Source organism: Chiloscyllium plagiosum, chromosome 17 (genome assembly GCF_004010195.1).
Source record: "Chiloscyllium plagiosum isolate BGI_BamShark_2017 chromosome 17, ASM401019v2, whole genome shotgun sequence".
In the NCBI taxonomy this organism is placed as follows: domain Eukaryota; kingdom Metazoa; phylum Chordata; class Chondrichthyes; order Orectolobiformes; family Hemiscylliidae; genus Chiloscyllium; species Chiloscyllium plagiosum.
The window spans coordinates 22445075-22472637 of NC_057726.1; the positions used below are offsets into that span (position 1 = coordinate 22445075).

Sequence of the window (27563 nt, forward strand, 5' to 3'; positions counted from 1 at the left end):
CCTTATAGAGGTTTAAAAAATTATGAGGGGCATGGATAGGATAAATAGGCAAAGTCTTTTCCCTGGGGTTGGGGAGTCCAAAACTAGAGGGCATAGGTTTAGGGTGAGAGGGGAAAGATATAAAAGAGACCTAAGGAGCAACTTTTTCACACAGAGGGTGGTACATGTATGGAATGAGCTGCCAGAGGATGTGGTGGAGGCTGGTACAATTGCAACATTTAAGAGGCATTTGGATGGGTACATGAATAGGAAGGGTTTGGAGGGATATGGGCCGGGTGCTGGCAGGTGGGACTAGATTGGGTTGGAATATTTGGTCAGCATGGACAGGTTGGACCAAAGGGTCTGTTTCCATGCTGTACATCTCTATGACTCTGACTCTACTCAGAGCACCCAAGGCTTAACGTCAGGTCATCAAAAAACTCTAGAAAAGGTCTGTCTGAAATTTGGGAATAAATTAGCGATTAAAAGTGAAATACTGTGGATGCTGCAAATGTGGAAAAATCACAGACGATGCTGGACAAACTCAGCATGTCTGGCAGCATCTGTGGAGAGAGTTTTATTGTAAAGCAGAGTCATGCTGGACTTGAGACATTAACTCTGCATTCTCTCCACAGATGCTGCCAACCCTGCTGAGTTTCTCCAATATTCTCTGCATTTGTACTAAATTAGTGATCTTGCTTATAAAGGCTACAGGGTGGCTTCATGTGATTTTTGTTTTTCATTTATAGATTGCTATGTTCATAGAGAAAGACTTTATAGTCAATTTCAACGCGTCCCTCAATATCTAAACTCAGGAATCAGTCACATCAGATTTTCCTTACGACTGCTCCAGACATGCAGGCCATGTTGTTGGAAAATAACTAAGTGGTGTTTTTCTCCATTCATGTGATGCTTACATTAATGGCACAAGTTTCTAACTTACTCTTGCGATTCATGAGGATTTGGGCTCGGTACTGCTTCAGTTAAACGTAATTCAAATTCACTGCATCGTAAAGGTGCGTTCTGATAGTGTTGAACGAGATCATATACGTTGTTGAAAGTTAAATTATCAGTCAAGAAATACTTATTGCTCTCTCCGTCTGTGCAAGAACGAATGCGACAGTGCTGGACTCTTCCATTTCTCCTGTTTAGATAAATGTAAAGAGAAAATTAGAACATGCTATGAGGCTCGAATTTAAATTCAATCTTGTTATAGCTCATGCAATTTTATCTATGAATATTGCTTCTTCCATGTTTTCAGAGCCTCTGTGCATTATTTAGTAAATGACAGGGCAGCTAGGTTGTCAACTCTAGCACTGTTCTGATAACATCTTCTTGGAGCTACACATGCATCAGGTGACTTGTGCTTTTATTGTACCTATCTTTTCAGCAGGATTTAGGCTCCGTTCACCACCTTCAAAAGACAACCGGCAGTCCCTATCTCACCACATACCCAGAATCAAGCTGAAGTCCTGAAAGTGAATATGTGTGATACAATGCTAAAGTGATCCAGTGATAAAGAAAGAAGTTGTGTTCCTATATTCACCTTTCACAAGCTCAGCATATCCGAAAGTGCTTCACAGTCAACAAAGTATTTTTTTAAGTTGTTACCAATTCAATGTAAAAAAAATGCAGTTGCACTGTCTGAGTCTGATTTACTTTGAGATAAAACTACATTCTACCTTACATCATTAACGCTGATAAGGGGATTAACTTTTTCAAGCCTTTTCCAATGTATCATTTTCCACAGACTTTCTTGCTGCTGTATTGTATTCCAAACCTCTGAGAAGTTGCTGACACCTGCTGGCAACTTTATGGTATGTCATCTTAAATTCAGCAGAATTTGGACAATGAAGAGCACCACATTAAAGTTTGGTGTCCTTTTCAACCAACGCCTGCATGTGCAATACTAGTCTGATATGAGCCTGATCTTCGAAGTTAAGCATTCACAGGTCCCAGCCAGTACATGGATGGAAGGCTGCTTGGGAATACCAATACAGTAGGCTAGGACTCTTGTGGTGCAGTGGTAGTGTCCGTGCCTCTGAACCAGGAGGCCCACCTATTCTGGAAGTTAATAACCTCTCCAAACAAGTTGGTTAGAGAATATGCACATTTGCCTTCCAGTAGGGCATATAAGTTTTTAGCAGATGGAACCTTGGCTAATATTTTCTTTCCCTCGTCAATAAAATTCATCACCGGAGATGAAAATTTAAAGGGTAATAAAACGAGTGGCTCCTGCAGCCTTGCACATCTTAAACATTTGCACAAATTCATAGCTATATTGAATGTTTCAATTGGTTTCATTCGTTTAACTAAGGTCAAATCTGAAAAATTTTATGTCATGATCTCTCAGTTGTCTGTATCTCAATTTCAGACTTCTACAATTTGCAGGTTTGCTTCTTGTCTCTTCCCATTTTACTGGGTGCTGTACAAAACGTTATTGCACAAGGTAAGATCATATGGGTTTAAGGGTAAATCAGTAGCTTGGATAAAGAATTGGTTAACCAACTGAACACAGTGAGTCACGAGGAATTGGTCTTTTTCTAGTTGGCAAGATGTAACTAGTGGAGTGCTACAGGATTCAGGCCTTGGATTCCAATTATTTGTAATCTATTCTAATGAATTGGACATGGAGGTAGAAAGTACTATAGCCAAATTTTCAGATGATACAAAAATAAGTGGAAAAGTAAGATGTATATGAAGAAATAAGAAATTTGCAAATTGGTAAGGATTGGTTGGGTGAATAGGCCAAAATGTGGCAGATAAAATTTAATATGGATAAGTGCACGGTTATCCATTTTGGTTGGTGGAAAGAAAGGCAACTTATTATCTAAATGGAAAGAAACTTTAACATGCTTTGGTGCAGAGGGATCTGGGTGTCCCTGTGCATGAATCATAGAAAACCACAATGCTGGTAATAAGGAAAGCAAATGAAATTTTGGCATTCATTGCTCAAAAAATACAGTATCAAAATGCTAAGTATTGTTGTAACGGTACAAGGCATTAGTCAAAATCGCATCTGGAGTATTGTATACAATTTTGGTCACCTAACTTGAGGAAGGATATAGTTGTATTGGAGGAAGTTCAATGGAGGTTAACTAGATTAATTCCAGAGATGAAGGGAGATTGAGCAGTTTTGACCTATACTCTGTGAAGTTCAGAAGAATAAGGTGAAATCTAATGGAGGTATATAAGATGCAAAAGAGAATTGACAAAGGAGACATGGAAAAGATGTTTCTAAATTGGGGCAATCTTAGAACAAGAAATTATAGTTTTAGGATAAGGGGTAGCAGATTTAAAACAGAGATGAGGGGATATTAATTCTCTCAAAGGGTCATTAATTGGTAGAATTCACTCCCTAGAGTGCAGTGGATGCCGGACATTGAGTAAATCTAAGGAGGAGATAGGCAGAGTTTTAATTCAAAATGAGTTGGAAGTTATGGAGAGTGGGCAGGAGAGTGGAATTGAGGCTGAGATAAGGTTCAGCCATGACCATGAAGAAGGCTTGAGGAGCTCGATTCCCTATTGTTGCTCGTAACTCTTACATTCCCCAACCACAATCATTATATTATTTATCAAATACATACATTTTTAATTTTTAACTATTGTTCAGGGAGATGTTTGTTTTGTGCTTCATTCGGACCAACATTAAGGGCCAGCAACATGTGAAACATATGTGCATTTTGAAACATTATGATATCTGTTTAAAGCTGGGCAGATGTCAGCCAGCAAGTCAATTCATATCCTGGCTCCTATTTAGGATGTTGGAGATATACGTTGACCAAAAAATTTCAATACAGACCAGAAACATTTTTAACTAATCAGGGAATCTTGAATCAGGTAAAAACCTGCATCGCTTGAATGCAGTTTGGGGTTTGTATTTTATGTTGGTGACATTAAATCACTTGTTTTCGTGTGTCTTTGGAACATATTTTTTTTCTTGTTTGGAATAGTACATAAATTTTCCCAGGATTTGATATCAGATGTCAAAATAATCTCCAAGTCTAAAGCTTAGTGATCATTTCAAAAACAGAGGAATTGAGTGTCCAAACATTAATGTGATAATGACTGTAATGAAGTGAAATAAACACATAATTTACAATGATTTGCTTGCTGTCTCTTCTCATTTTCTGTTTTACACATTTTGGTCAGTCCTTACGAAATCTTGTACTCTTTTCTGGGTTGCAAAAGAATCCTTATTAACTATTGCAGCTTGGTCATACTGGCATTAACTTGACAGTCTCCAGCTTTTATCTATTCCAGTCCCAGGACTCTGGCAACTTGTTGGTGTAATGATGCATGCTGATAGTTTAAGGGCTTTTTTGTTCTTTTGTAATCCAGTGTACCTGACAGACATTTGCTCATCATTTCATAGTTTATTGCAATGATTTCAATCATAATGCTGGTATAGAACAGGGGTACGGCCATGATTTAGCATTTATTTCATCCTTCATTTTTTTAATGTTTTATTTTATCTTGTTTTCCGAACATCAGTAATTCACGAACCATTTTTAAATATCAGATTTTAAACATAATCTCCATTAAATGATGTTTATAATTAAAAGGATTAATTTAAAAAGTAGAATATCAGTACCAAAATGACAACGTGAAATCTCCAGGGAATGTGTCACTCTCACGGACCAAGAAAGTTCCATCTCTTCCTCCTGTTTCCATACAAAACTCCTGGAGCAGCTTCTCCGCCCTCTGTCTGCCGTCTTTCCCCATTTTCCCATGAAACCATTTCTCATTAAAATGACGATCCATGCTATTTAATGCCTAAATAAAACAGTTTTCATTATCGTTCCCACAGATACAGTGTTACTATGAAGTGGCAATTGTATTGCGAAGGGAGTGCAAAGCAGATGTGGAAGGAATGTCAAAGATTTGGAAAGAATTCAGAGAGAGACTGAAAAGGATGCAAGGAGTTACCAGAACCAGCACAAAGACGGAAGGTCTTCTAGTTTAATAGAAGAATTCAACATTTTGAAGGATTTTGATGAAGTGAATAAGGAGAAATGATTTCCCACTGATCGAAGGCTATTTAAGAAGAGGAGACAGATTTAAGGTAATGTCAAACAAACCAAAGGAAACTGAAAGAGAATTTTCATTTTTATGCAGTCTGATTTAATTTTACTATTGGAATGCAGTGTCTGAAAGGAAGCAGATTTGATAATCAATTTGAAGAAGGAAATATACTGGAAAGGAACAAAATTACAGGGATGTGAGAGAATACCCAGGGCATTGATAATAATTAGATACTTCTTTTAAAGAACCAGAAGGCTTCCTCCTGTTCTGTATGGCAAATCCACAAGAGTGGTGATGTGCAGGTTCACAGTAGCAAGCACAGTATAATGGTAAAGTGAAGAATGAGAATGTCAAAGACAAGCATATTTTGTATTTAGGGGTGAAACACACAAAAGCCAGGTAGCAAGATTGAATAAAACATTAGGGTTCCATTGGAATATTACATACCCCATTTTGAATGGATATAAAAGTATTTTGCAAAAGTGCTTTTGACCAGCATTGACTTGATGGGCCAATGGGTCTCTTTCTGTGCTGTAGACCTTCATAACTCGATAATGCTACAGCATAAAGTGTCCAAGTGTAATTTGTTACAGTCAAAATGGGGAATTTCAGAATTTAGCTGTTGTTCACCAGAGTTGTGGAAGTTAAAGGATAATGCGAAGAGGTCATCAAGACCACGATAAAGTAACCAATGATAGATTGCTTATAATGGCTAGTGTGCTAGTAATGAAAGGGCACAAACTTGTGATAATCATCCAAAAAATATCAACAGAAGTTAGAAAATAGTTCTCAGTAGAGGGTGGGTAGAAGAGGAAATAGATAAATGACATGTTGTGTGATCCTAATTGATAACTGGAGTTCACTTAAGACTGATTTAATGCTGTCACTGAACACTGCATTTTTAAATTCATTAATAGTCAACAAGAGGAGGCTCATTTTTTCAATGCTCCACACTGTTCTCTAAGAGAGAAGAGCATGAAGATCAGCAAATGGAAAAAAGAGGGGACCACCTTACTCCATGGTCAACATGGTAGCGCAGTGAGTGTGTGTGTGTGTCTCTCTCCTTCCACTGGATACTCCAGTTTCCCATCCAAAGATGTACAGCTTAGGTAGATTGACCATTAAACTGTCCTGTATTGTCCAGGGATGTGCAGGCTGGCAGGGGCTTAGCCATGGTTAAATGCAGGGTTATGGGGATAGTGTGGAGGTCTGGGTCTTAGTGAGATGCTCTTTGGAGGGTTGATGCAGTGGGTCTGCACTGTATGGATTCTATGACATGATGCTCGTTTCACTTCCTCTGTCAGAGGATAGTCTCCTAACGAAATGCTTCAATCATTTTGAGATGGTCCTTTTTTAATAAACACTTGACTCACCTATGAATAACATAAGGAAAGACAATACAGTTGCAATAATTGTTATTAAAATTGGTACTGGTTCAGTATTAATAGCAATCCTATACATAAATTCTGTCTCTGCAGCAGAGATCACCAAACCCTCTGAAGTAATACTCTGGTGCTGTCTTGTGGCAGAGGATAAAAGTGAAAGCAAATTATTTCTCTTAAATATAAATAGAGATTGTCAAGATGTGATATCACCAGAGCACAGAGCTTCTGACATGGAAACTAAAGTTAGAAACTTGACTACAATTGTGCTTTAGCTTTTGAAGTAGAGTGCATTTCCAACTCTCACTACATTATTTAGAAGACATGGAGGAGACAAAGAGAAATTATACGTGCAGATTTTCTTTTACCTTCTTGATTACACATTGAAAGACTAAAATGAAACCTGGTGAATGCTGAGGGAGAGAAGAAAGGAGCAATAGGAGAGAAGATGGAAGAAAGCAAAATATGAAGAGTGGTACCTGGTTTCTTGTTCTAGAAAATTCATCATCTTCATCTGTTGAATCTGCAAAATAAAGCTTTCCATCTACTATCACACAATAATGCTTGTACCAGGCCTGCAAAAGAAATCAAAATGCATGATAATTATACAACCATTTTTTGTCAATAATACACAGCAAATATGTAAAACTGCACCAAATCTGTTATACACTTGATATTTTAAAAGGGTATTAAAATCAGAAGCTAGAAATGCAAGCACTTTGCACAGATCTGTCAAGAAAGGTTTTGTGTATGCATAACATTTTTAATAGATACAATTCACGAAAAGCAAATCTTATGAATGGGCCCTTGTATTTCTATGTATCCTAACATAGAACATTAGGAAATATGTATAGTTCTTATACAAGCTCATTGATATAGATTCAATTTATGTCCTTATTTAAATTGGTCAGCTATATACAAATCACATCAATTTGCAAAGGATTTGATGTTGTTTAAATGAATTATTGGCGTGGCACAGTAGCTCAGTGGCTAGCATTGCTACCTTACAGCGTCAGGGACCCAGGTTCAATGCCAGCCATGGGTGACTGTGTGGAGTTTCCACATTCTCCCCATGTCTGCATGGGCTGCCTCCCACAATCCAAAGATGTGCAGATTAGGTGAATCGGCCATTCTGAAGTGCCCATAGTGTTCTGAGATTTGAAGGCATTAGTCATGTGTAAGTATAGGGGAATGAGTCTGGGTGGGTTACTCTTCGGAGGGTTGTTGTGGACTTGTTGGGCCGAAGGGCCTGTTCCCACACTGTAGGTATTCTATGATATTTTCAGAGATTTTCTCACATATGGCATTTGGTTAAAGTTAACAAACTTCTGACTTAGCACCTTACAGTTATGATAAAGGATGCATCATTTATATATATTAATCAAATACTTGGAAATCGGCTTTCAAAATAGGAGCAGGTGAATGTTGGCAACTCCTGGGACTTTTTTGTTGAAAAACACAATGTCAGAGACCTTCTGGAATGGTAACCTAAGTTCAGCATTTGTCAGAAAGCAGGTGACTGCAGAATGCTGAGTTAAGAAAAATATGTTTACATTGGTGGATTTACAACAGGTAGGACAAGCATTCAAGGCTTAGTTGTCAGCTTAGAGGAATTTAGGACTGAGCCTTTTTTTAATTCTGCCTCAAAAAAACTTGAGTTGAGATTAAAAGCAGGATTAGTTTCTCTCCTAGGAGAAATTTGGGGCGATTTAGGGAACCAATTATCTCAGTGGAAGGGTTTAATTTGTTAAGCTTCCAAACCAGGAATGTTTGGTAGAAATTTGCAGGTGAGAAAGTTTAAGCTCTCAAACATGGGAAAAGTTCATGCCAACAGACTCATTGAATTGTCTTCACAGGTCATGGTAAACAAACTACAAGGAGTCATTTAGGTAGAAACTTAAAGAATTGAGATATGAGTATAATGGATAGTATTGAAAAATAGGTTGAAACTTTGTTTTGTTGTCTGTTTTAAGATCATCTGAGCTGCCTCCTATAGTTTGCTAGCTTTTTCTTTCATGTAATAAAGTTCTGCTCAGTTGTAAAAGAAATTCTGCACCTTCGTTTGAATGTGTTTCAGTGACCAACCACCGTATTAACTAACTAAACAAAGAAAAGTTCTATCAAGTCTTACTTGTCCATTAGTACCATCATAAGACAGAACTAGTATTTCAATGCATCTTTTAAACCTTAATCTTAAAGAAAATGTTAGCCATGTATCCCATATAAGACATAAGAAATGGTTATAAATACTGATACTTATGATTTTACCAGATCAATTGGATCCAGGAGATAAAGAAACCCAGATTTCTTTTCAAGTTCCTTGAAGGATGTATAAACAGTAGACGTACAATTCTCTTGCTGAGATTCCAATTTTTTGTGCTGTAAACAGTGACAGAAGTTTCAGAATAATAAACAGAATGACAAGTCGGTAACTGGCTGCAACACACTACAATTTCGAAGTGACACCAGTCATTAGGAGGTAACCTCTCTACAACAGATGGTGGATGGGATAATAACAAAGAGAAATCAATAGAAATTATAAAGTAAATTAAAATAGCAATGGCAAAAAAACATTGGGAACTTAGTTGGACCTGCAATGAGCAAAACAATTAAATTATTATTTCACAGCATTATCCAATGTGGCTACATTCTGTGGAGAATCTGATTGGGTTGTAATGCTGCATAGTTAGATCATATCAAATTTGGGATCTGACTGGTATGCAGTTCGCATGTGCCAATCAGCCATATTGTTGGCTTACACCTTCTTTATTGTAATACAGATGACAACATTATACACAAATATTTTGAAATGTTTTACATCATGGAAAGGTGCAGTATCTGTGCATGTCATGCAAATAAAAAGCTGGAGATAGCTGGAATTTCTAAATAGAGGTCACTCCCATTCCAGCCCTGTCTATGAACTGGTTTACTGATAACCTAATCACCCACATATTCATTCAGATCATCTCGTGGTTTTTGTGTGCACTATGCTTGATAACCCAAACAAAAACGGTCAGTTTCAATCACCAGTCCCAAAGATCTAATGTGACTTTAATTGGCAACTGCATGTTGATCGATATCTGTTTATTAAGCAGTGTGGATAGAATCTGAAACATACAATATATTCAGAGGAGGATGTGTTTCAAGGCCCAGTTCTGGTGGCGTAACTGCATATGGGACTCACTGTCCTAATCCCATTTCCCTGCTTTCTCCATTAAAGCCTTGCTTCATTTTTATAAATATGATGATTGGCTTGGCTTTAGTTACCTCTTTTGATAATAAATCTTTTTTTGTGTGTGTTAAATCAATTTTTTACTAACCTCTCCTGTTTTAACAGAGCTCTGACGCATAGATTTAAATCATGTAAAAACAATAAAGCCAACGTGACACTCTCACCTTAATAATAATTTTATTGGTAAGCTGTGCTGGAGATGGCAACTGTTCAGCATTTGCTTCAATAGGTTTGGTGATAAGCGCAGAGCCAAATGTTTCCTTGAACTTGGTGGCCATATGTCGCTGCTGCTCAACTGTACAGTGTTCTTCAATTGAAAGTATAACTGGGTACCTTAGAAAGCCAATGGTAAAATGAGTGCCACATCCTCTGTACCATCTATAAGCTGAATGGTATGGGCATTTACCCAATGAAAATACTTTGAAATATAAATGTGTATTAGCTAATTGAACCAATGCAAGAAAACAGGTACAAGACTGGAATTGGGAACTCAGTGGTGCAATGAGTAAGACACTGACCTTTCAATTTTAGAACCCAGTTACAAATTGACAAGAGAAACGTCAACTAGCTGTGAATCTCCTGTATGAAACAGCCACAATTCTGCCTCAGGCCTGAGACAATGGGGTGGGAGGCTCAGACCCAAACATCAAATTTAGCAGCACCCGGTGATATGATTCTGACAGGTGTAAGCAGGACTGGTCTGGGGCACTGGAAGCAATAGAAACAGGGTTGCTTCTGAAAAGGGTGGTGCTGAGGTATGTTAGTGAAGCAACACACAGGGAGTTTCTTTATTCTTCAAGCTGTAATCGGCATGCTTAGTGCATGAGGAGTTGAATATGTGCTTTGGGGAGAGTTGGAGGGATCTTTTCTGGATCTTGAACTGGTCCCAGGTGGAGAAAGGAACATTCATTCTTTCGTTTCTTGACATATTTGGCACAGAGACAGATTTTATGCCCAATTAAAAGCAGTGGGCATGTCCGAGAAGCGAGAATGCCCATCAGAGACTTTCCAGCTCCACAGGTGTAATAGGCTGCAATAAACCATGCTTTCATTAGGAGGTGGCAGTTCACCAACATTTTTATAAATCAAATTAAAAACTGGGTACCTCTCTTAGTGGGTTGTTTGTGCTTGAGAATGTGTGTTTGTATGCAGGTGTGAGGGATTGTGTGTAAGTTAGTGGGTGTGTTGCTTGCATTTACATTCATGTGAATACATATGTAAGCATGTTTTTGTGTGTTAGTGAGCATGTGTAAGTCTCAGTGTGTGTTTCAGTTAGTGCATGTGTGAGAATGGATATGTGTGAGTCTCAATGTGTGTTTGTGTGTGTGTATTAATGTGTGTGTACGAGAAAGATAGTGGGCAGAGGCCAGGTCAGGATAATCCTTCTACAGGACCATATCCACCCTCAGACAGGCAGAGGGAGCCTGTCAACCTACTTGGGCTACTGACTCCTCAATCTGCAGCTGGTGTCTGCATCTGGTCAGTTCACTGCCCTCCTCACACCAGGACCCTGAAACAGCCAGCGCCAGTGATGACATTAGGAAGACAGCACAGTGGCTGGCATCCATAAGCTGGGACGTGTAAATAAACATCTCTGTAGATTTCACATGTACGCCCTTCCATGAGAGTTGTTCTATTGTACAGACTGAAGAAACTCCATGAAAGCCTATGGACATTGATCCATCTCCCTCAGTGCCGGCTCAAGGAGTGAACAGAACCCCTGTTTATATCTGTCAGCCAGGGCTCCCTGATTGTACCAGGTTAACAGTCCCAATCAGGGATCTCATATTCTATGAGGTCCACCTGGCTGACTACATTATAATCACTGCACAGATCTTTCAGTTTGTTAAATGGACTGAATGTCTGATGTGGAATTGGTAGACCCTGCTGTGACAACAATATTCTGGCTGCTAAAATACTAAACTACACATTTGAAACTTACTCTGATGTAACAAATGCATGGGCTTTGATGGCATCAACAACATCATCGAACTTGATTTTGGATGTAAGTGTCCAACCGTGATAAATAATTGGCTTCCCATCTGGTCCATCCCAGCAATCCACTAAACATTTAAAAGCAAATGCAGATTGTTATCATAAAGAAAAGAGTGTATCAATTAAAATCTGAGAGAAACCAGGCAATTAGGCAGCACAGTGGCTCGGCGGTTAGCACTGCTGCCTCTCAGTGCTAGAGACCCCCAGGTTGATTCCACCCTCAGGTGACTGTCAGTGTGGAATTTGCTCATTCTCCGTGTGTCTGTGTGGGTTCCCTCTGGTTTCCTCCCACAATCCAAAGATATGCAGGTTAGATGGATTGATCATGCTAAATTGCCTGTAATGACCAGGGATGTGTAGGCTTGTTGGATTAGCAGTGGGAAATGTGGGATAATGTGAGGGACTGGATCTGAGTGAGATGCTGTTTGGAAGGTCACTGCAGACTCAATGGGCTGAATGGCCTCTTTCTGCACTGTAGGGATTATATGATTATTTTGAGATGTCATTCTCAAAGCAAAGCTCTAAGTTAAGAAGAGATCAAGGACGGAAGCGATTCCATATGAACTTTAAAAGAAGGGCTCTCAATGTGGGGGTTGGAGTGTGGGTTCTTGAGCCAACATTTTGGGATCATGAGGGCCAAGACAGTAATGGTTGCCAGACTCAGGCAGAGTTTTTAAAATTTATTCACAGGATGTGGGTGTCACTGGCAAGACTAGCATTTATTGCTCATCCTTATGTGCTCAGAGGGCAGTTAAAAGTCAACCACATTGCTTGTGGATCTGGAGTCACATGTAGGCCAGACTAGGTAAGAATGGTAGTTACTTTCCTGAAAGGACATTAGTGAAGCACGTGCAATTTTCCTCTAACAATCAGCAACAGTTTCATGGTTATCACTGGACTCTTATTTCCAGAGTTTATTTATTGAATTTAGATTCCATGATGTACCTAGAACATTATTAGCATTTCTGGATTAATAGTCTAACAATAATACCACTAGACTATTGCCTCCCCATAAACGAAACAGCTCGCTGCAAGACTGTCATTTTGTTCAAACTTGCAGAAATGGCCAAAATGACTGAAACTTGAGGTCTTCCCTGCAGCAGTAAAAACATTAGGTTTCACACACACTTTTTGAATCACATTGTACCCTCTATGTTCCACAATCCTTCCTTTTAACGGTGCTCCTCCATTCCACTCACTTTTAGAGACTTCAACAATCCCACCCACCAACCCCATGGCTCTACTGTTCTGATGAGGGGTCATGGCAATCTTCCAGTTTTGCAGTGGGGTTGCAGTGGGAAATAGGTTTGGGGGGTGGGGGGGTGGCCTTGCTTTTCAATACTTAAAGGCATGGAGAATGTGACCATAGTTTTGTTAATGTGGTCCGAGTATGATAAAAAAAGATTTAGGTTTCTTTCCAGACATATTCAACTTACACTCAATACATCGACACCCCATTCTTAGACATCTGGCATAGGCTTCTGTCGATGAATCACTACGGACCTGGTCTCCTGTGAGGTATCTGTGGACAGTCAGTCACTTCAGTAAAAGGCTTGGCATCCACCATTTTACAAATTTGAGAATATTTCAATATTGAAAGAAAGACACATGAATACCTTTAAATAATCATCATGGTGTACATGGATTTCCAAAATATGTTTGATACAGTGCCATACAGAGTTGAACCATTCTGAGTGTGAGCAAAGTTAGAGTCCATAGAACAAAATGGAAGGTAGTGGCATGGATATAAAATTGACTGAGGGACAGGAAACAGAAAGTAGTAGCTGATGGATATTTTCCAGATTAGAAGGAGGCTGTAATGGAGTTCTCTAGGCTCAGTATTGGGATCTTCCTTTTGTTGATACATATAAATAAACTAGATCCTGTTGCACAGGAGATAATTTGAAATTTGTGGTTGGGAGTATTGTAAGGTATGAGGAAGATAATGCCAAATTTTTTAAAACTCAGAGACAAATAGGAGTGGCAAATAGGAACTTTAATGCAGAGAAGTGTGAGGTGGTACATTTTGCTACAAAGAACATTGAGAGATAGTGAAAATTAAGCAGATAATATTCTAAAGGATATGCAGAGGAGCAGAAAAATCTGCTTGTATTCATGCATGATTCATCAAAAGCGGCAAGAAGGGTAGACAGAGTAGTTAATAAAATATAAAATTTCTAGGCATCATTATTAGGGCAAAGGGTAAAAGAGCAAGAAGATTTTTATTGAACAAAAGGAGTAAATACAATGTGAGAAAATGTTTTGTTCACTTGTCGAGTAGTGTCTGGAACTTAGCAGCTGGAAGTGGTGGAGAGAGGTTCAATCGAGGTACTTAAAGGGACATTGGAGAATTATTTGAATCAAAACCATCTGGGGAGAAGGCAAGAGAATAAAGTTCACTTGAAGAGCTGGTGTGGAAGTAATGGACCGAATAGCATTCTCCTGACTGGAACAATTCTGTGATTGCTTTTCATCTTTATTACGACTTGTTATTGGAGGACACTGTGAAGAAATGACAAACTGGGGGCAGGGTCTGGGAGGCTGAAACTTGCTGTCATGGAGATGTGTAATATAAAACATTAAAATGTCATTTAATTGCCTGTTTCATTGCATTTGACATTTTTAAGAGGCAATTTTTAACTACAGTCAAGTACCCTGTCTAACACAGAGCGTAATTTGCCTTGCAGTGTCACCATATGTCACTTCACTGAGACTGAGACAAGAAAGCCCCAACAAAGACACTGGATTTGTTGGAGGTGTTGATAACCTCCCTCCTAACTTGTCAATGAAAGGATGATCCATTCGGATCTATTCTAGTTACCTGCATATTAAAGAAATTATTCTCTTGGGTTCCTTCAAAAGGACTGAAAGAAATCGTGCCTGAAATGAGCCAATCAGCTTGCTAGAGGAATTTACTGAGTTTTGAATTACATTTGACCAACTGGAGTGATGGAATGTGACACACCTCAGGGGGTGGACGCTGAAAATGGATCAGACACTGTTTGATACAATCTGCAGTAGGGTGACGTTTTCTTCCCCCTCTCTTTTCTGAACATTCCCTCTAAGATCTGAATTCTGTTTTTACTGAGAAAAAGTGTCCATGATCTTGTAGTAGACTGAGGGGTTCTACCAAAAGCTTTCATTGACCAACCAGGTCATACCCTCTACCTGTCTTCATCTGTCCCCACCTCACCACCCAGGCCCCGCCATCGCCTTTATCTGCAGCTCCTCCTACATCACCCCCAGTCCTGAAGAAGGGTTACACCTGAAACGTCGACTTTTTCACCTCCTGAGGCTGCTTGGCTTGGTGTTTTTTCCAGTTTGTCTACACTGGATTTTCTACAGCAGTGATTCCAGGAGAAATGAGATATACCAGCTACAACTGAAAAGCAACTGCATCAGACACAGCCAAACAACCAGATGCAATCAGTGAATCTTTATTGATATTACCATTTTATTTGGTCAAGATTAAAGTTGTACGTGCTCAGGGAATGCATACGTTTGTGGACATTAGTGGGAAGAAGGACGTATTTGCAAATTCTTAACATTTTTTAATATTTTTACCGAAGTGGATTTTAGGAACTTAGGAATTTTGAGAATGCTTACCCGGTTTATTTCTTACAAGATTATTCACAGCCCAATAGATACTGAATTGGCTATATCACATCCTTTTTTTTTACATTTAAAGTCTCTGTTACAACCAAGCAGAGAGTGGGAAAAGAAAGCAGTCAGTTCACCCCTTCTGCCCTGCCTATAACAAGCAGTTTTGGTCTGCGATACTAAAAGGATCACAAACATTCCTTCATTTTTCATCAGGAGGGGAGCAACTGTATGTGGGTGACCTGACCTATGTTTTTGTTCAGTATTTTATGATATATAAGTCCATTTTAATCACATAACCAGAAGATTAAATTTCCTAATCCTAAAAACATACATATTTATGTTTCAAATAATAGTGCTAACTGATTGTTGTCCATCAGTGCTGATTATTTCATTGAAGAGACAGCACATTGTTTTAAAAATGTATCCAGCCTTGTTTGAAAATGAAGACACACTCTGGTCCTCGAGGTTAAAGGTTATCAGTGAGCCTCATTCAGATTTCAATGATTAATAAAAGATCTTTATTAATGAATGCACTTTCAATTCAAACAACTAAAAAGATACATTCATCTTTAACTTATAAAAGAAAACCTTTAAAAATGGGCAAGGTAAATAGCTTACGTGTTATGTGATGATGAGATCCAATAATGTGACAATGGGTTGTTCATGTCCTGGGGACAAATAGAATCATACTTGGTATCCCAGATGGTATTTTCTCTTGAAAACAAGTAGGTCAAAAACTGAAAAATAAAGAATAAAATGAAGAGCTATTACAGCAAGCTAACCTTCTTGCAAAACCATCGAGATTGAGGATGCATTTTCAAACCATGCAGACCTCCATTGCCCCAAACTTTATCGCCAAACTGCACTAAATTAGCTATCTTCATGGAAGGTTGCCCTAGAATTAGGTCCAGGATTTTTGATAACTGGGGATTCCTCTCCAGTGACCCCTTCACCCCCATATGACATTCCAATTGTGTGGATGTGAGGAAACAGCAGAATTAGGGTCAACCTCAGCAACTTCCACACAGTTAAAAAGGGGCTGTCAGCAAGATGAAGGTGAGATGCTATGTACCACCCGAGTTTGGTTAATCTCTGAAGAATGAATCAATTTGCAAAGGGAAAGGAGAAAAATGGTTTGTGGAAGGAAATCAAAAAGGCAACATTCCAGCTAAACAATAACCTAAGGAAGATCTGGCACTATGATTGGTACATCTCTAAATGGACCAAATCTGAAACAAACTCACCCAGCACAACAGGCTGCATTTTGTCCAGGCACGTCAGCCTCCAGGCTATTAGACCTTTTGACCTGTGAACAGCACATCTCCAGGAGTGTTGGAGGTGTTGCTGGGCTCTCCAGTGAATCACTAACATCCTTACAAATTCAGAATCATTGCTTCTTGACGTATTAATTCTGAAAAGGAGCTCTTCATGAGCTCTGTGTGTGAACTCCAGCTCATCATAGCATAATAAACGTTACTGTCACTGGCAACGTTCTTGGAGGTCGTCCCAATTGACTGGCCCAATTTCAGGAGAAAAAAACAAACTCTGCTACTGGTTCTGCAAGTCTGTGATCAAGATTGCAATTACTGATTTGGAGGACCTCTGAGGAACTTACTGCAATCAGATTTTTCACTCTTCCCCTTACAAATCAGTTGAAGTTTCGATATCATTCCCTCAAGGAGGGAGTTAATATACCTATGATTAATTGCAATGTTACACTGGGATTTAGGGTACAAATGAATTGAAGATTTTACATCCATGATTTTTATTGCTTGCTCTTAATTAGAGATGTTCTTTTAATAATTATGTCTGTGTGATATCTCCTGAGAGTGTTCTTCTTTCAGTATTTTTAATGATTCTTGTGTGTCTCACTCTACCCTCCTTCCATCAAACATTTTCCGACCCGGGTTGGTAAAGTTCACAAGATCAAGGCTTTCCAATCAAACTGCACAGAAGATTTCAAGACTTTTCTGCTTATGGCTGACACAAACAAAAGTAGTATTTCAGACTCAGGATGGTGCTGACACCCAGTGGCTTCTCTGGGAATTACAAATATAGAGATCTCACATTGAGTCCAGTTTCTGGCTCCAGTTTATTCACTTCAACACAGTCCCTCAGCATTGCTCACCCGACGTACATGGAGATGACAAGGACACACAAAAAACCAATAGTCCTCTCAGCTGGCAGCCTGCACAGTTGGGTCTAGTCCATAAGGAAAAGGAGACTAAAGTCTCAGTTGGGATCATTGATTTATATCCGTTTTTGTGATGTCCCATCTGACAGTTTCTACGTCTACAGTGAAATGTCCAAAGCAGGATTTAAAGCTACCTGTATAGGCTGATCAAATCACTGTCACACAACTGATCAATCTCCTGAATATAGAGAAAAGTAGAATGTGCTACCTTTGTATTACTGTGAATCAAATGGATCATGATGCTACTGGACAGCTACAGATAAAGGACAATGATTTAATTCCTGTAGCACGTTCAACACAATGAATGTCCCAAAGCACTTCACAAGAGCAAAATTCAAAATTCAACACTGAGCTACATAAAGAGATATAAGGACATGTGACCAACGGCTTTGTGAAAGCTGTAGGTTTTAAGGAATATCTTAAGAGACAAAAGCAGAGAGGGCAAGGAATTTCACAGCCTAGGGCTTAAATTAGTGAAAGCACAGTCACTAATATGCAGAATACCTAAAATCAGGGATGATCAAGTGGTCAGAATTAGTGGCGCTCTGAGGATTGCGGAGGTGGAAAGAAATTTTAGAGATGGGGAGGGTGAGGTGGTGGAGAGATTTGGAAATAAGGATCAAGTGTTTAATCTCAGAATGTTGCTTGACCAGGAGCTAAGGCAGGTCAGCGAGCATGAGTTGACAGGTGAACGGAATATGTTGTGAGTTAAGAGACAGGTGACGTGTGATTGTAGGACGCAGAAAGAGGGAATCATTTGGGGAGCAGGGGGGGCTTTGGAATAGTCAGTTCTGGTGAAAATAGAGTATGTTTGAGGGTTTGAGAAGCAGCTGAGCTGAGGTGAGGGAGTGAAGTTGGGTCATGTTCGAGAGGAGAGAACTGGCAGTCTTAGCATTGGTGTACATTTGACCTTTGCAACACATCTGAAGGCTACGTAGACATGTTTTGAATAGTATGGGTTCGTCTCAGATGGTTGTCGGGAGAGAAGAAGTTAGTTTATAGCTTGGGCAATGGAGTTTGGATTGGGGACCGAAGATAGTGGCTTCAGTCTTCTCAATATTTCATTGAAGGAAATTTCTGTAAATCCAGTACTGGATTTCAGAGAAGCAGTCTGTTGATTAAGCAACAGAACAGGAGTCAAGGCAGGTGGAGGTGAGGTAGATCCGGGTGTATATGTGAGAACTAATGCTGTGTTTTCATGAAAAAGAACAGATTGAAGGAAAGTGAAGCAAGAATGCAAAATCCTCACATCCCTCCAGGAGCTGTGGTCAGTAAAGATACCAGCAGAACCATGTACAGCTGGACACTGCTGTGCTGGTACAGATCAGGTGACAGACAACTGAGAATTCAATTCTTTGTCAAACCCTGCCCCCGATAGACAAACAGCGTTGACCTGAATGCTGATGGAGCACTGATGGTATGCTCTCCTTTTCGCACGGGTACACAAAAACCCCTGCCCAGGCTGAACATAAGATAACCCTTTAGCCTACTGAGTTTGCACGATATGCAAAAATATTTAAAGGCGCTGTGCACTTAAACAAATTGGCCTTGCATTGTGAAAAATTAAAGGCTTATAAGAATGATGTCAGGGATGTCAGGGATATGTGAGGAGTGGTTGAGGATTCTGGGTCTGTACTCAATGGAGTTTAGAAGAATGGGAGAAGGATTTCATTGAAACTTACAGAACACTGAGAGGCTTGGATAGAGTGGACGTGGAGAACCTGCTTCCGCTATTGAGAGAGTCAAGGAGTCAAGGGCACAGCCTCAAAGTGAAGGAAATACTATTTAGAACTGTGCTGAGGAGAAAGTTCTTCAGCAGAGGTGGTGGATCTGTGCAACTAATGACCCCTAGAGTCTTCTGCGGCCAAGTCACTGAGTGTAGTTAAGACAGAGATGTATAGGTTCTTAACTGGAAAGGGAATCAAAGATTGGGGTTAAGATCAAATGGTAGAGTGGGTATGATGGACCGAATGGCCTCATCCTTTTCCTATCCCTTATAGTCTCACAATTCTGTTTCCAGCAAATCTCTCCAGTAGCTGCCCTGCCAAATCTCGGAGTTTTCCCTGCAGTCATTAGATGGGACAACAATCTTCAGTGTAATGGCAGGGGTCACAAGAGGCCATTGGAATACATCATCACCTTGATGTTCCTGATGTTTAAAGTCACTGCTATTCACCCCATCTGAAAGAGATTTACCTGTACTTCCACACATGTCATCTACTGTGTCTGTTGCTCATGTTGCGGTCTTCTCTACACTGGGGAGACAGGCAGAACCCCAACTTGTGGAATGTTTCAGAGAACATCTCTGGGACACAGGCACTAAGCAACCCCACTGCCCTGTGGCTGAACACTTTCACTCTCCCTCCCACTCCACCAAGGATATGCAAATCCTGGGCCTCCTCCACCGACAAACCTTTACCACCCAACGCCTGGAGGAAGAACGCCTCATTTTCTGCCTTGGGACCCTCCAACCACATGGGATCAATGCCGATTTCACCGATTTCCTCCCCTCCCCTCCCCCCACCTCATTCCCGATCCAACCTTCCAACTCGGCACCACCGTCTTGAATGGTCCTACCTGTCCACCTTCCTTCGCACCTATCCACTCTCCTCTCCAACCTATCACTCTTACCCCCCACCGTTATCTACCTATCACATTCCCCACTACCTTCCTCCCCGCCTCACCCCTCTGCCATTTATCTCTCAGCCTCCCTGGGTCACCCCCTTATTCCTGATGAAGAGCTTATGCTCGAAACGTCAATTCTCCTGCTCCTCGGATGCTGCCTGACCGGCTGTGCTTTTCCAGCACCACACTCATCGACTCTGATCACCAGCATCTGCAGTCCTCACTTTCTCCTACTGCTAATCATCAGGGTCACTCAGTGGCTGCCATGACATAGGAATGAATTGATCTATTTCAGATATACTAGCAGAAGAATCCTCATTTGGAAGAAAGGTTACTGGATCCAAAAATTAACTCTAATTTCTCTCCACAGATGCTGCCAGACCTGCTGAGATTTTCCAGTAATTTCTGATTTTTGAATCCTCCTTAGGGACTGATTCTACCCCCTGCTCCCTTCCAAGATACCCCATTACAGAGGCTTCTCCCCAGGGAATGTTCTTTTCTTATCTGAAATCAGACCGTGATCAGGCATTTGGTAAATGGAGCAGAAGAAATCCTTCTACCATTCAACCAGACATTCAGATCTCCAAATATTGACAGAATGAATTTCGGAGGTATAGTTAGTAAGTTTGCAGACAACCCCAAAATTAGAGGTGCAGTGGTCATTGAAGAAGGTTACCTCAGATTACAACAGGATCTTGACCAGATGGGCCAATGGGCTGAGAAGTGGCAGATGGAGTTTAATTCAGATAAATACAAGGTGCTGCATCTTGGGAAAGCAAATCTTAGCAGGACTTTACACTTAATATACACTTAATGGTAAGGTCCTAGGGAATGTTGCTGAACACAGAGATCTTGTAGTGCTGGTCCATAGCTCCTTGAAAGTGGAGTCGCAGATAGATAGGATAGTGAAGAAGGCATTTGGTATGCTTTCCTTTATTGGTCAGAGTATTGAGTACAGGAGTTGGCAGGTCATGTTGCAGCTGTACAGGACGTTAGTTTGGCCACTTTTGGAATATTGCATGTAATTCTGGTCTCCTTCCTATCGGAAAGATGTTGTGAAACTTAAAAAGGTTCAGAAAAGATTTACAAGGATGTTGCCAGGGTTGGAGGATTTGAGCTATAGGGAGAGGTTGAATAGGCTGGGGCTGTTTTCCCTGGAGCTTCGAAGGCTCAGGGGTGACCATATAGAGGTTGACAAAATTATGAGGGGCATGGATAGGATAAATAGACAAAGTCTTTTCCTTGGGGTGGGGAGTCCAGAACTCAGAGGGCATAGGTTTAGGGTGAGAGGGGAAAGATATAAAAGGTACCTAAGGGGTAACTCTTACATGCAGAGGGTGGTGCGTATATGGAATGAGTTGCCAGAGGAAGTGGTGAAGGCTGGTACAATTGCATCTGGATGGTTATATGAGTAGGAAGGGTTTAGAGGGATATGGGCCAAGTGCTAGCAAATGGGACTAGATTAGGTTAGGATATGTGGTCGGCATGGACGTGTTGGACCAAAGGGTCTGTTTCCGTGCTGTACATCTCTATGACTGTCTGACTCTAATTGCCATTCAGCATTGTCAACAAGTTTCATAACAAGTGCAGTAAAACGAATAAGAATATTTATTTGTTGAATTGTACGAGGAAATTTTAAACAGGAAGAAGAATGCTGTGTGTTTGTAGAAATTTGTAGAACATGGAGGGACAAGGCTGAGCAATCCCTGATGATATTGTTTTAATGATTCTTCCTTTTCTGCTGTGCCACCTGCTGTCATCCAGGGAAAATCTGAAGCACATCTCTGGCACATCAGCAGACACTGACCTCTCTGTTAAATTACTGCTGCAAACTGCCTCCTTTGCTATTCACAAAACAAAGTAAGGAGATTCAGTATCACATGAAACATTGCTGATTTTGTGAATGTTTTAAAATTTATTCACTCATGGGGCATGGGCATTGCTGACTGGCCAACATCTCTTGCCTGCTGCTACTTGCCCTTGAAAAAGTCGTGGTGAGCTGCCTTCCTGAACTACTGTAGTTCGTGTGATAAAGTCCAGTGAAAAGAATAATAAAATACAGCACTAACTCCTCCCAGGGTCAGGGTCCCTGGTTCAATTCCACCCTTCAGCGACTGTCTGTGTGGAGTTTGCATATTCTCGCCACGTTAGCGTGGGTTTCCTCCGGGTGCGCTCCAGTTCCCTCCCACAATCCAATGCTGTGCAGGGGTTAGGTGGAATGGCTGTGCGAAATTGCTCATAGTGTTCAGGGATATGTAGGTTAGGTGGTTTAGCCATGGCAAATGTGGGGTTAAAGGGATAGGGTAGGGAGTTGGGTCTGGATGCGATGCTGTTCAGAGGGTCAGTGTGGACTCATTGGGCAGAATGGTCTGCTTCACACTGTAGGGATTCTATAATTCCACAAACTCAGACAGCAGCTGTGATGTCAATGTTTTGCACCAATGTTCCTCAGAGAAGAATTTGACATTGAATAACTGTAGCCGGTCAAAGATTTCTCTCTTAATTTAGGAAGAAAATCTTAAATTTCCTGACTATTCCTAATTTATGGAAAGGTGAATTGATATGATGAATACAAATCAAAAATATTACAATGTAAAACATGTTCTAAGACTGTAAATGTGGAGGCAATCCCCTTTATTAAAATGTTCTCCATATCAAAGCTCTCCTCATAACGAAATTCCCAAGTGGTTGACATCTTCCTTACTAAATCTGCACATGTACAGAATTCTCCCAAGTTAAAACTCCCCCTAGGATTAAGCCTCCTCCACTGTGGAACTACCATAACTGAAACTACCCACGCTATCCGTGGATTATTGATAAATCACGCTAATGAGATGCTGGGTCTGGAAGCTTCTAAAGAATCTAAAACAAAGGCTTCAGTCTAATGCCCCAAAATGTTGGGCAGAAACTTGTTGCAGGATCACTGGGGGTGTGTCTTGTCCACCAGTTGGAGAGCTGACATAAATGATGTGTCTTTTTGGGAAGCCTCACCAAACTCGATGCCAACCAGTCAGCAGGACACGGGGGGAGACCTCAGGAGTGTACGGCAGAAGGGGTGGTAGGGAGAGGTCCCACAAAGAGGAAGGCACAAGGCTATGACAGACCAGCAACTTAGCAGCGTCAGTGAGGCTGCTGCTGGCAACGTTCCCTTCACAGAGTCCCAGGAGCTCATTGAGCAAGTACGTCCACAGGTACATAGTAGAAGTGATGGGGTCCCAAAATTGGGGAGTACATCAGGTCCCAGTAATTGACGGTCCATTGGGCCTACTGTGGGGACAGTGAGGAGGGGCATGGGGGAAGCAGGAGCAGCACCATGGCCCATGATCATGGGAAAAGAGAGGGGCAGGCACTTTGGGAGAAAGGGCAGGGGGTTGGGCTATCCCTGGGCACCTCAGTCAAGGACTGGGTTGCCTATGATTGGCAGACTCTCTTGATCCAAGCAGCCCCCACAGTTTGCTATGTTGTGTTTGGTGACAGGTCCCTCCTATACTGGCAGTGGGGTGAGGTACTCAAGTGGTCATGAAAGGTAGCAGGGAAAGCCTCCACAATGGGCCTTCCTACTCACTGCTTAATCCCGTCAGAGACAGGAAGGGTTTCAGGTGCACTGCCACCTATTGGTTTTAATACCTTTTCCACTTTCAAGCTCCCCATCAGTGAAATTAGCCTGTCTACTCTATTTCTATCTCTACAGATGCTGCCAGACCTGCTGAGTATTTCCATCATCTGTTTTTATTTCAGATTTCCAGCATCTGCATATTTCATTTTTGCTTTAGGAAATTATTTCCAAACTGTAAAGTGAACAGTGTTGAATCATGGACTGCCATCTGTAGAAGCAAGATTTCCCAAGCAGACTCTTTGCTTTTCCAATACTACCACAGTGACTTCACCTCCAAATTACTAATTGTCCGTAATGCATTTTGCCTTATTCTAGAGTTCTGAAAGAAGATGTAGAAATGCAAATACTTTTCCTTCAGCACTTATGAAGCAGAGTTACTGACAAGTTCCTCCAGCAACTGTGTGCAGTGTTTATTCTCACATTGTGCTGACTTTTTCTCTCATTATGTACTCCTATGTCAACATTTCTGTTGGAGACTCTCACTATAAGCCTGTCACACTGGAATCACACCAGTGGTTAGCCTGTGTCCAAGAGTTACATTTGGTCCTTACTGTGGAGACTCTTCTATACTCCAACCAATGCTACTTCTGAGTTGTGAAGTGTTCAGATATTTGCTTTTTAACCAGACATACTGACTGGTGATATGGTGGCTCAGTGGTTAGCACTGCTGCCTTATAGTGCCAGGGATCTAGGTTCAATTCCAGCCTCGGGCAACTGTCTGTGGAGTTTGCACATCCTCCCCGTGTCTGTGTGGGTTTTCTCCGGGTACTCTGGTTTCATTTCACAATTCAAAGATGTGCACTTCGGTGAATTTGCCATGCTAAAATTGACCATAGTGTTCAGGGATGTGTAGATTAGGGGTAAATGTAGGGGAATGGATCTAGGCTTTGTAGAGTTGAAGGGCTTGTTTCTACACTGTAGGGATTCTATTAACTTAAAGTTTTAAAATGAGGACTGAAGCCTTCGGCCATGCTCACACATAACTATATTGGCATTCCTTCACTGTTGCTGGGCCAAATCCAAATAACTCCCTTCCTAACAATACTTTGTGACTGTACTTACATCACACAGACTGTAATCAGTGATGGGCAATAGACAACTGGCCTAGGGACAGATACATCCTGTGAAACCATAATAAAATTAAATCTCCACAGCTTGGCCTTATGTATGATTTCTTGCTCTCTAATCCCTCGGTTCATCTAAGGAAGGGGTGAGAGCAGGCTCCAGTTTCCTGTTTTAACTAAAGCCCTAAGGCCCTTGAGGAGATGTCAAAGAGATTCAATACAGTGCAATCAAGGAGGAGAGGTATTTGTTATGAGGAATGACTAGGCAGTTAGGAGCCTCTCTGGATCAGAGAGGGTTAAGGGGTGTTAAAAATTTAAAAAGGGTTCCAGTAAAGTAAATTCAGAAACAAATATTTCCACTTATTAATGAATTAGTGACCAGAGGGCACACTATAAAGACCATCACTATTCCTTTACATAGAAGGTCATTGAGGTGTGGAATATTCTACAAAAAACAGTTGTGGCAACTGTATCTTGAAGAGATTTTAAAAGGCAAATGAAACACTCAAAGTGGGTGTTTGCAAAGTAATGTAGAATGGGAATAAATGAGAAAAAACAACACAAGAGTGACTGACTGAGAGGCCAACTTCAGGACAGTTATGATTCTTCAAATGAAGCAAAATAATTCTGAACCTGCAGAAATGTCTGAGAGTTAATGACAATGTCTCCCTCAGCCTGGGAAATCAAGTGAAACATGAGCCATTCTCAGGTGAGCAGCTACAGGGAGGCTTGCACCGAATTCAGGAACAAGAAGTGAGGGGAAGCAGAAGATATTCATACAAGACTCGTGTGGAATTATTGGATCAGCTGTGGAAGCTGCCAAGAGTAAATTTAAGAATTGCAAACGAATGTGCTTAAAGTCATGAATTTTTAGCAATCAGTACACTAGATATGATTGGATATGAATAGAAACTGAGAAGTCAAAAAGATTGGCATTTTTAACCATACATAATTAAATATGCTGTGCATCACAAAACCTTACATACCTCATCAATATAGAAGAAGGGTTCATTTGTTTCTCTGTAAGTATCATATATCGACTTAGTCATCAGCTCCCGAACCTTTTTAACATCACTGGCCCATGATTCCTATATTATAGAGAAAGCATGCATGTGAGGTTGCATTGAAAGAAAATTTCAAATGACATGATTTTCAGTAGATGAAAATATCCAGTACAGGAAGGCTGTATTATTTTCTACTAATTATTATCTTCATAAAATGTCAGCTCAGCTTCTGTAGTTTGGAAAGGAGGAAGTCCTTTACCTGCAGTAAATGTTGCCAGTCCATACTCACAGCAGGAATTTGAAGAGTAGGAGACAACTCCCCAAATTTGCTGGCCACCAATTTTCTACTATCTATAAATTCCTCGCTGGGACACACCACCCCTCCCTCACCTATCCCACATGCTGCAACATTTGCCCTAGAGCAACTATATCAGCCTTTGCCCTCCCTTTTGGTAAAGAAGGAGTAACAATGTTGACAGGAGAAGGCAGTTGGTGGAGCCACTCAGACAGAGCTGCTCTGAACCAGTTCTGGACACCAGGTTGGCCACATCCAGAACTGGGACTCCTGTCAAATTCTCTCAGCCAATGCCAGAAGGAGCACCTGTATTCCCTGTTGTGCCATAAACGTATCTTCTGAAAGAGAAAGGCATGTCTATTCAAGGAACAGCTTGCAATGGTCAATTGAAGAACCGTTAATTAAGCCCCTCAGCATTTTACTCTTTCTTTCATCAGTAGGTTAGCATGGCAATTTACAAATTGATATAACATTGCTGCCAGTTTCAGGTAGGAGCACTGGTCACCCATTTTGGGAGCCATTGCATGAGCTGCAACAAGTTTTCATATGTGACCGCTCCCCCCAGACTTTAGTGGAACCCACCAGTGTTAGCAGTAACTCATTTCAACAGGATCTTGATCAGATGGGCCAATGGGCTGAGAAGTGGCAGATGGAATTTAATTCAGACAAATGCGAGATGCTGCATTTTGGAAAATCTAATCTTAGCAGGACTTATATACTTAATGGCAAAGTCCTAGAGAGTGTTGCTGAACAAAGAGACCTTGGAGTGCAGGTTCATAGCTCCTTGAAAGTGGAGTCGCAGGTAGATAGGATAGTGAAGGCGGCGTTTGGTATGCTTTCCTTTATTGGTCAGAGTATTGAGTTGGGAGGTCATGTTGCGGCTGTACAGGACATTGGTTAGGCAATGTTGGAATATTGCATGCACTTCTGGTCTCCTTCCTATCAGAAAGATGTTGTGAAACTTGAAAAGAAAAGATTTACAAGGATGTTGCCAGGGTTGGAGGATTTGAGCTATAGGGAGTTGCTGAATAGGCTGAGGCTGTTTTTCCTGGAGTATCGGAGGCTGAGGAGTGACCTTATAGAGGTTTATGAGGGGCATGGATAGGATAAATAGGCAAAGTCTTTTCCCTGGGGTCGGGGAGTCCAGAACTAGAGGGCATAGGTTTAGGGTGAGAAGGGAAACATATGAAAGCGACCCACGGGGCAATGTTTTCATGCTGAGGGCGGTAAGTGTATGGAATGAGCTGCCAGAGGATGTGGTGGAGGCTGGTACAATTGCAACATTTAAGACGCATTTGAATTGGTATATGAAAGGAAGGGTTTGGAGGAATATGGGTCAGGTGCTCGCAGGTGGGACAAGATTGGGTCGGCATGGACAGGTTGGACCGAAGGGTCTGTTTCCATGCTGTATGACTCTATGACTCTATTTCAAGACATGGACAAAATTCCTTACACTACCTCTCTTCAATGGCATCAATCATTTTTGATTAAAATGTTCATCTAATTTTGAAATTCTTTCTCACCCTAAATGCAAATTATGTTTCAAGCA

General features: G+C 40.8%; 1 protein-coding gene across 1 annotated transcript in view; it reads right to left on the reverse strand.

Moving 5' to 3' along the window:
- plcg2 (phospholipase C, gamma 2) overlaps nucleotides 1–27563 on the reverse strand; it is a 203346-nt gene that overhangs the window by 42305 nt on the left and 133478 nt on the right. The window contains exons 9-17 of the mRNA XM_043706657.1: nucleotides 25702–25803; nucleotides 15835–15953; nucleotides 13050–13135; nucleotides 11561–11681; nucleotides 9783–9951; nucleotides 8655–8765; nucleotides 6866–6961; nucleotides 4574–4755; nucleotides 923–1123 (exon numbers count right to left, since the gene is read on the reverse strand). Coding sequence (XP_043562592.1) covers nucleotides 923–1123; nucleotides 4574–4755; nucleotides 6866–6961; nucleotides 8655–8765; nucleotides 9783–9951; nucleotides 11561–11681; nucleotides 13050–13135; nucleotides 15835–15953; nucleotides 25702–25803 — 1187 coding nt within the window. The remainder of the gene's footprint in view (nucleotides 1–922; nucleotides 1124–4573; nucleotides 4756–6865; nucleotides 6962–8654; nucleotides 8766–9782; nucleotides 9952–11560; nucleotides 11682–13049; nucleotides 13136–15834; nucleotides 15954–25701; nucleotides 25804–27563) is intronic.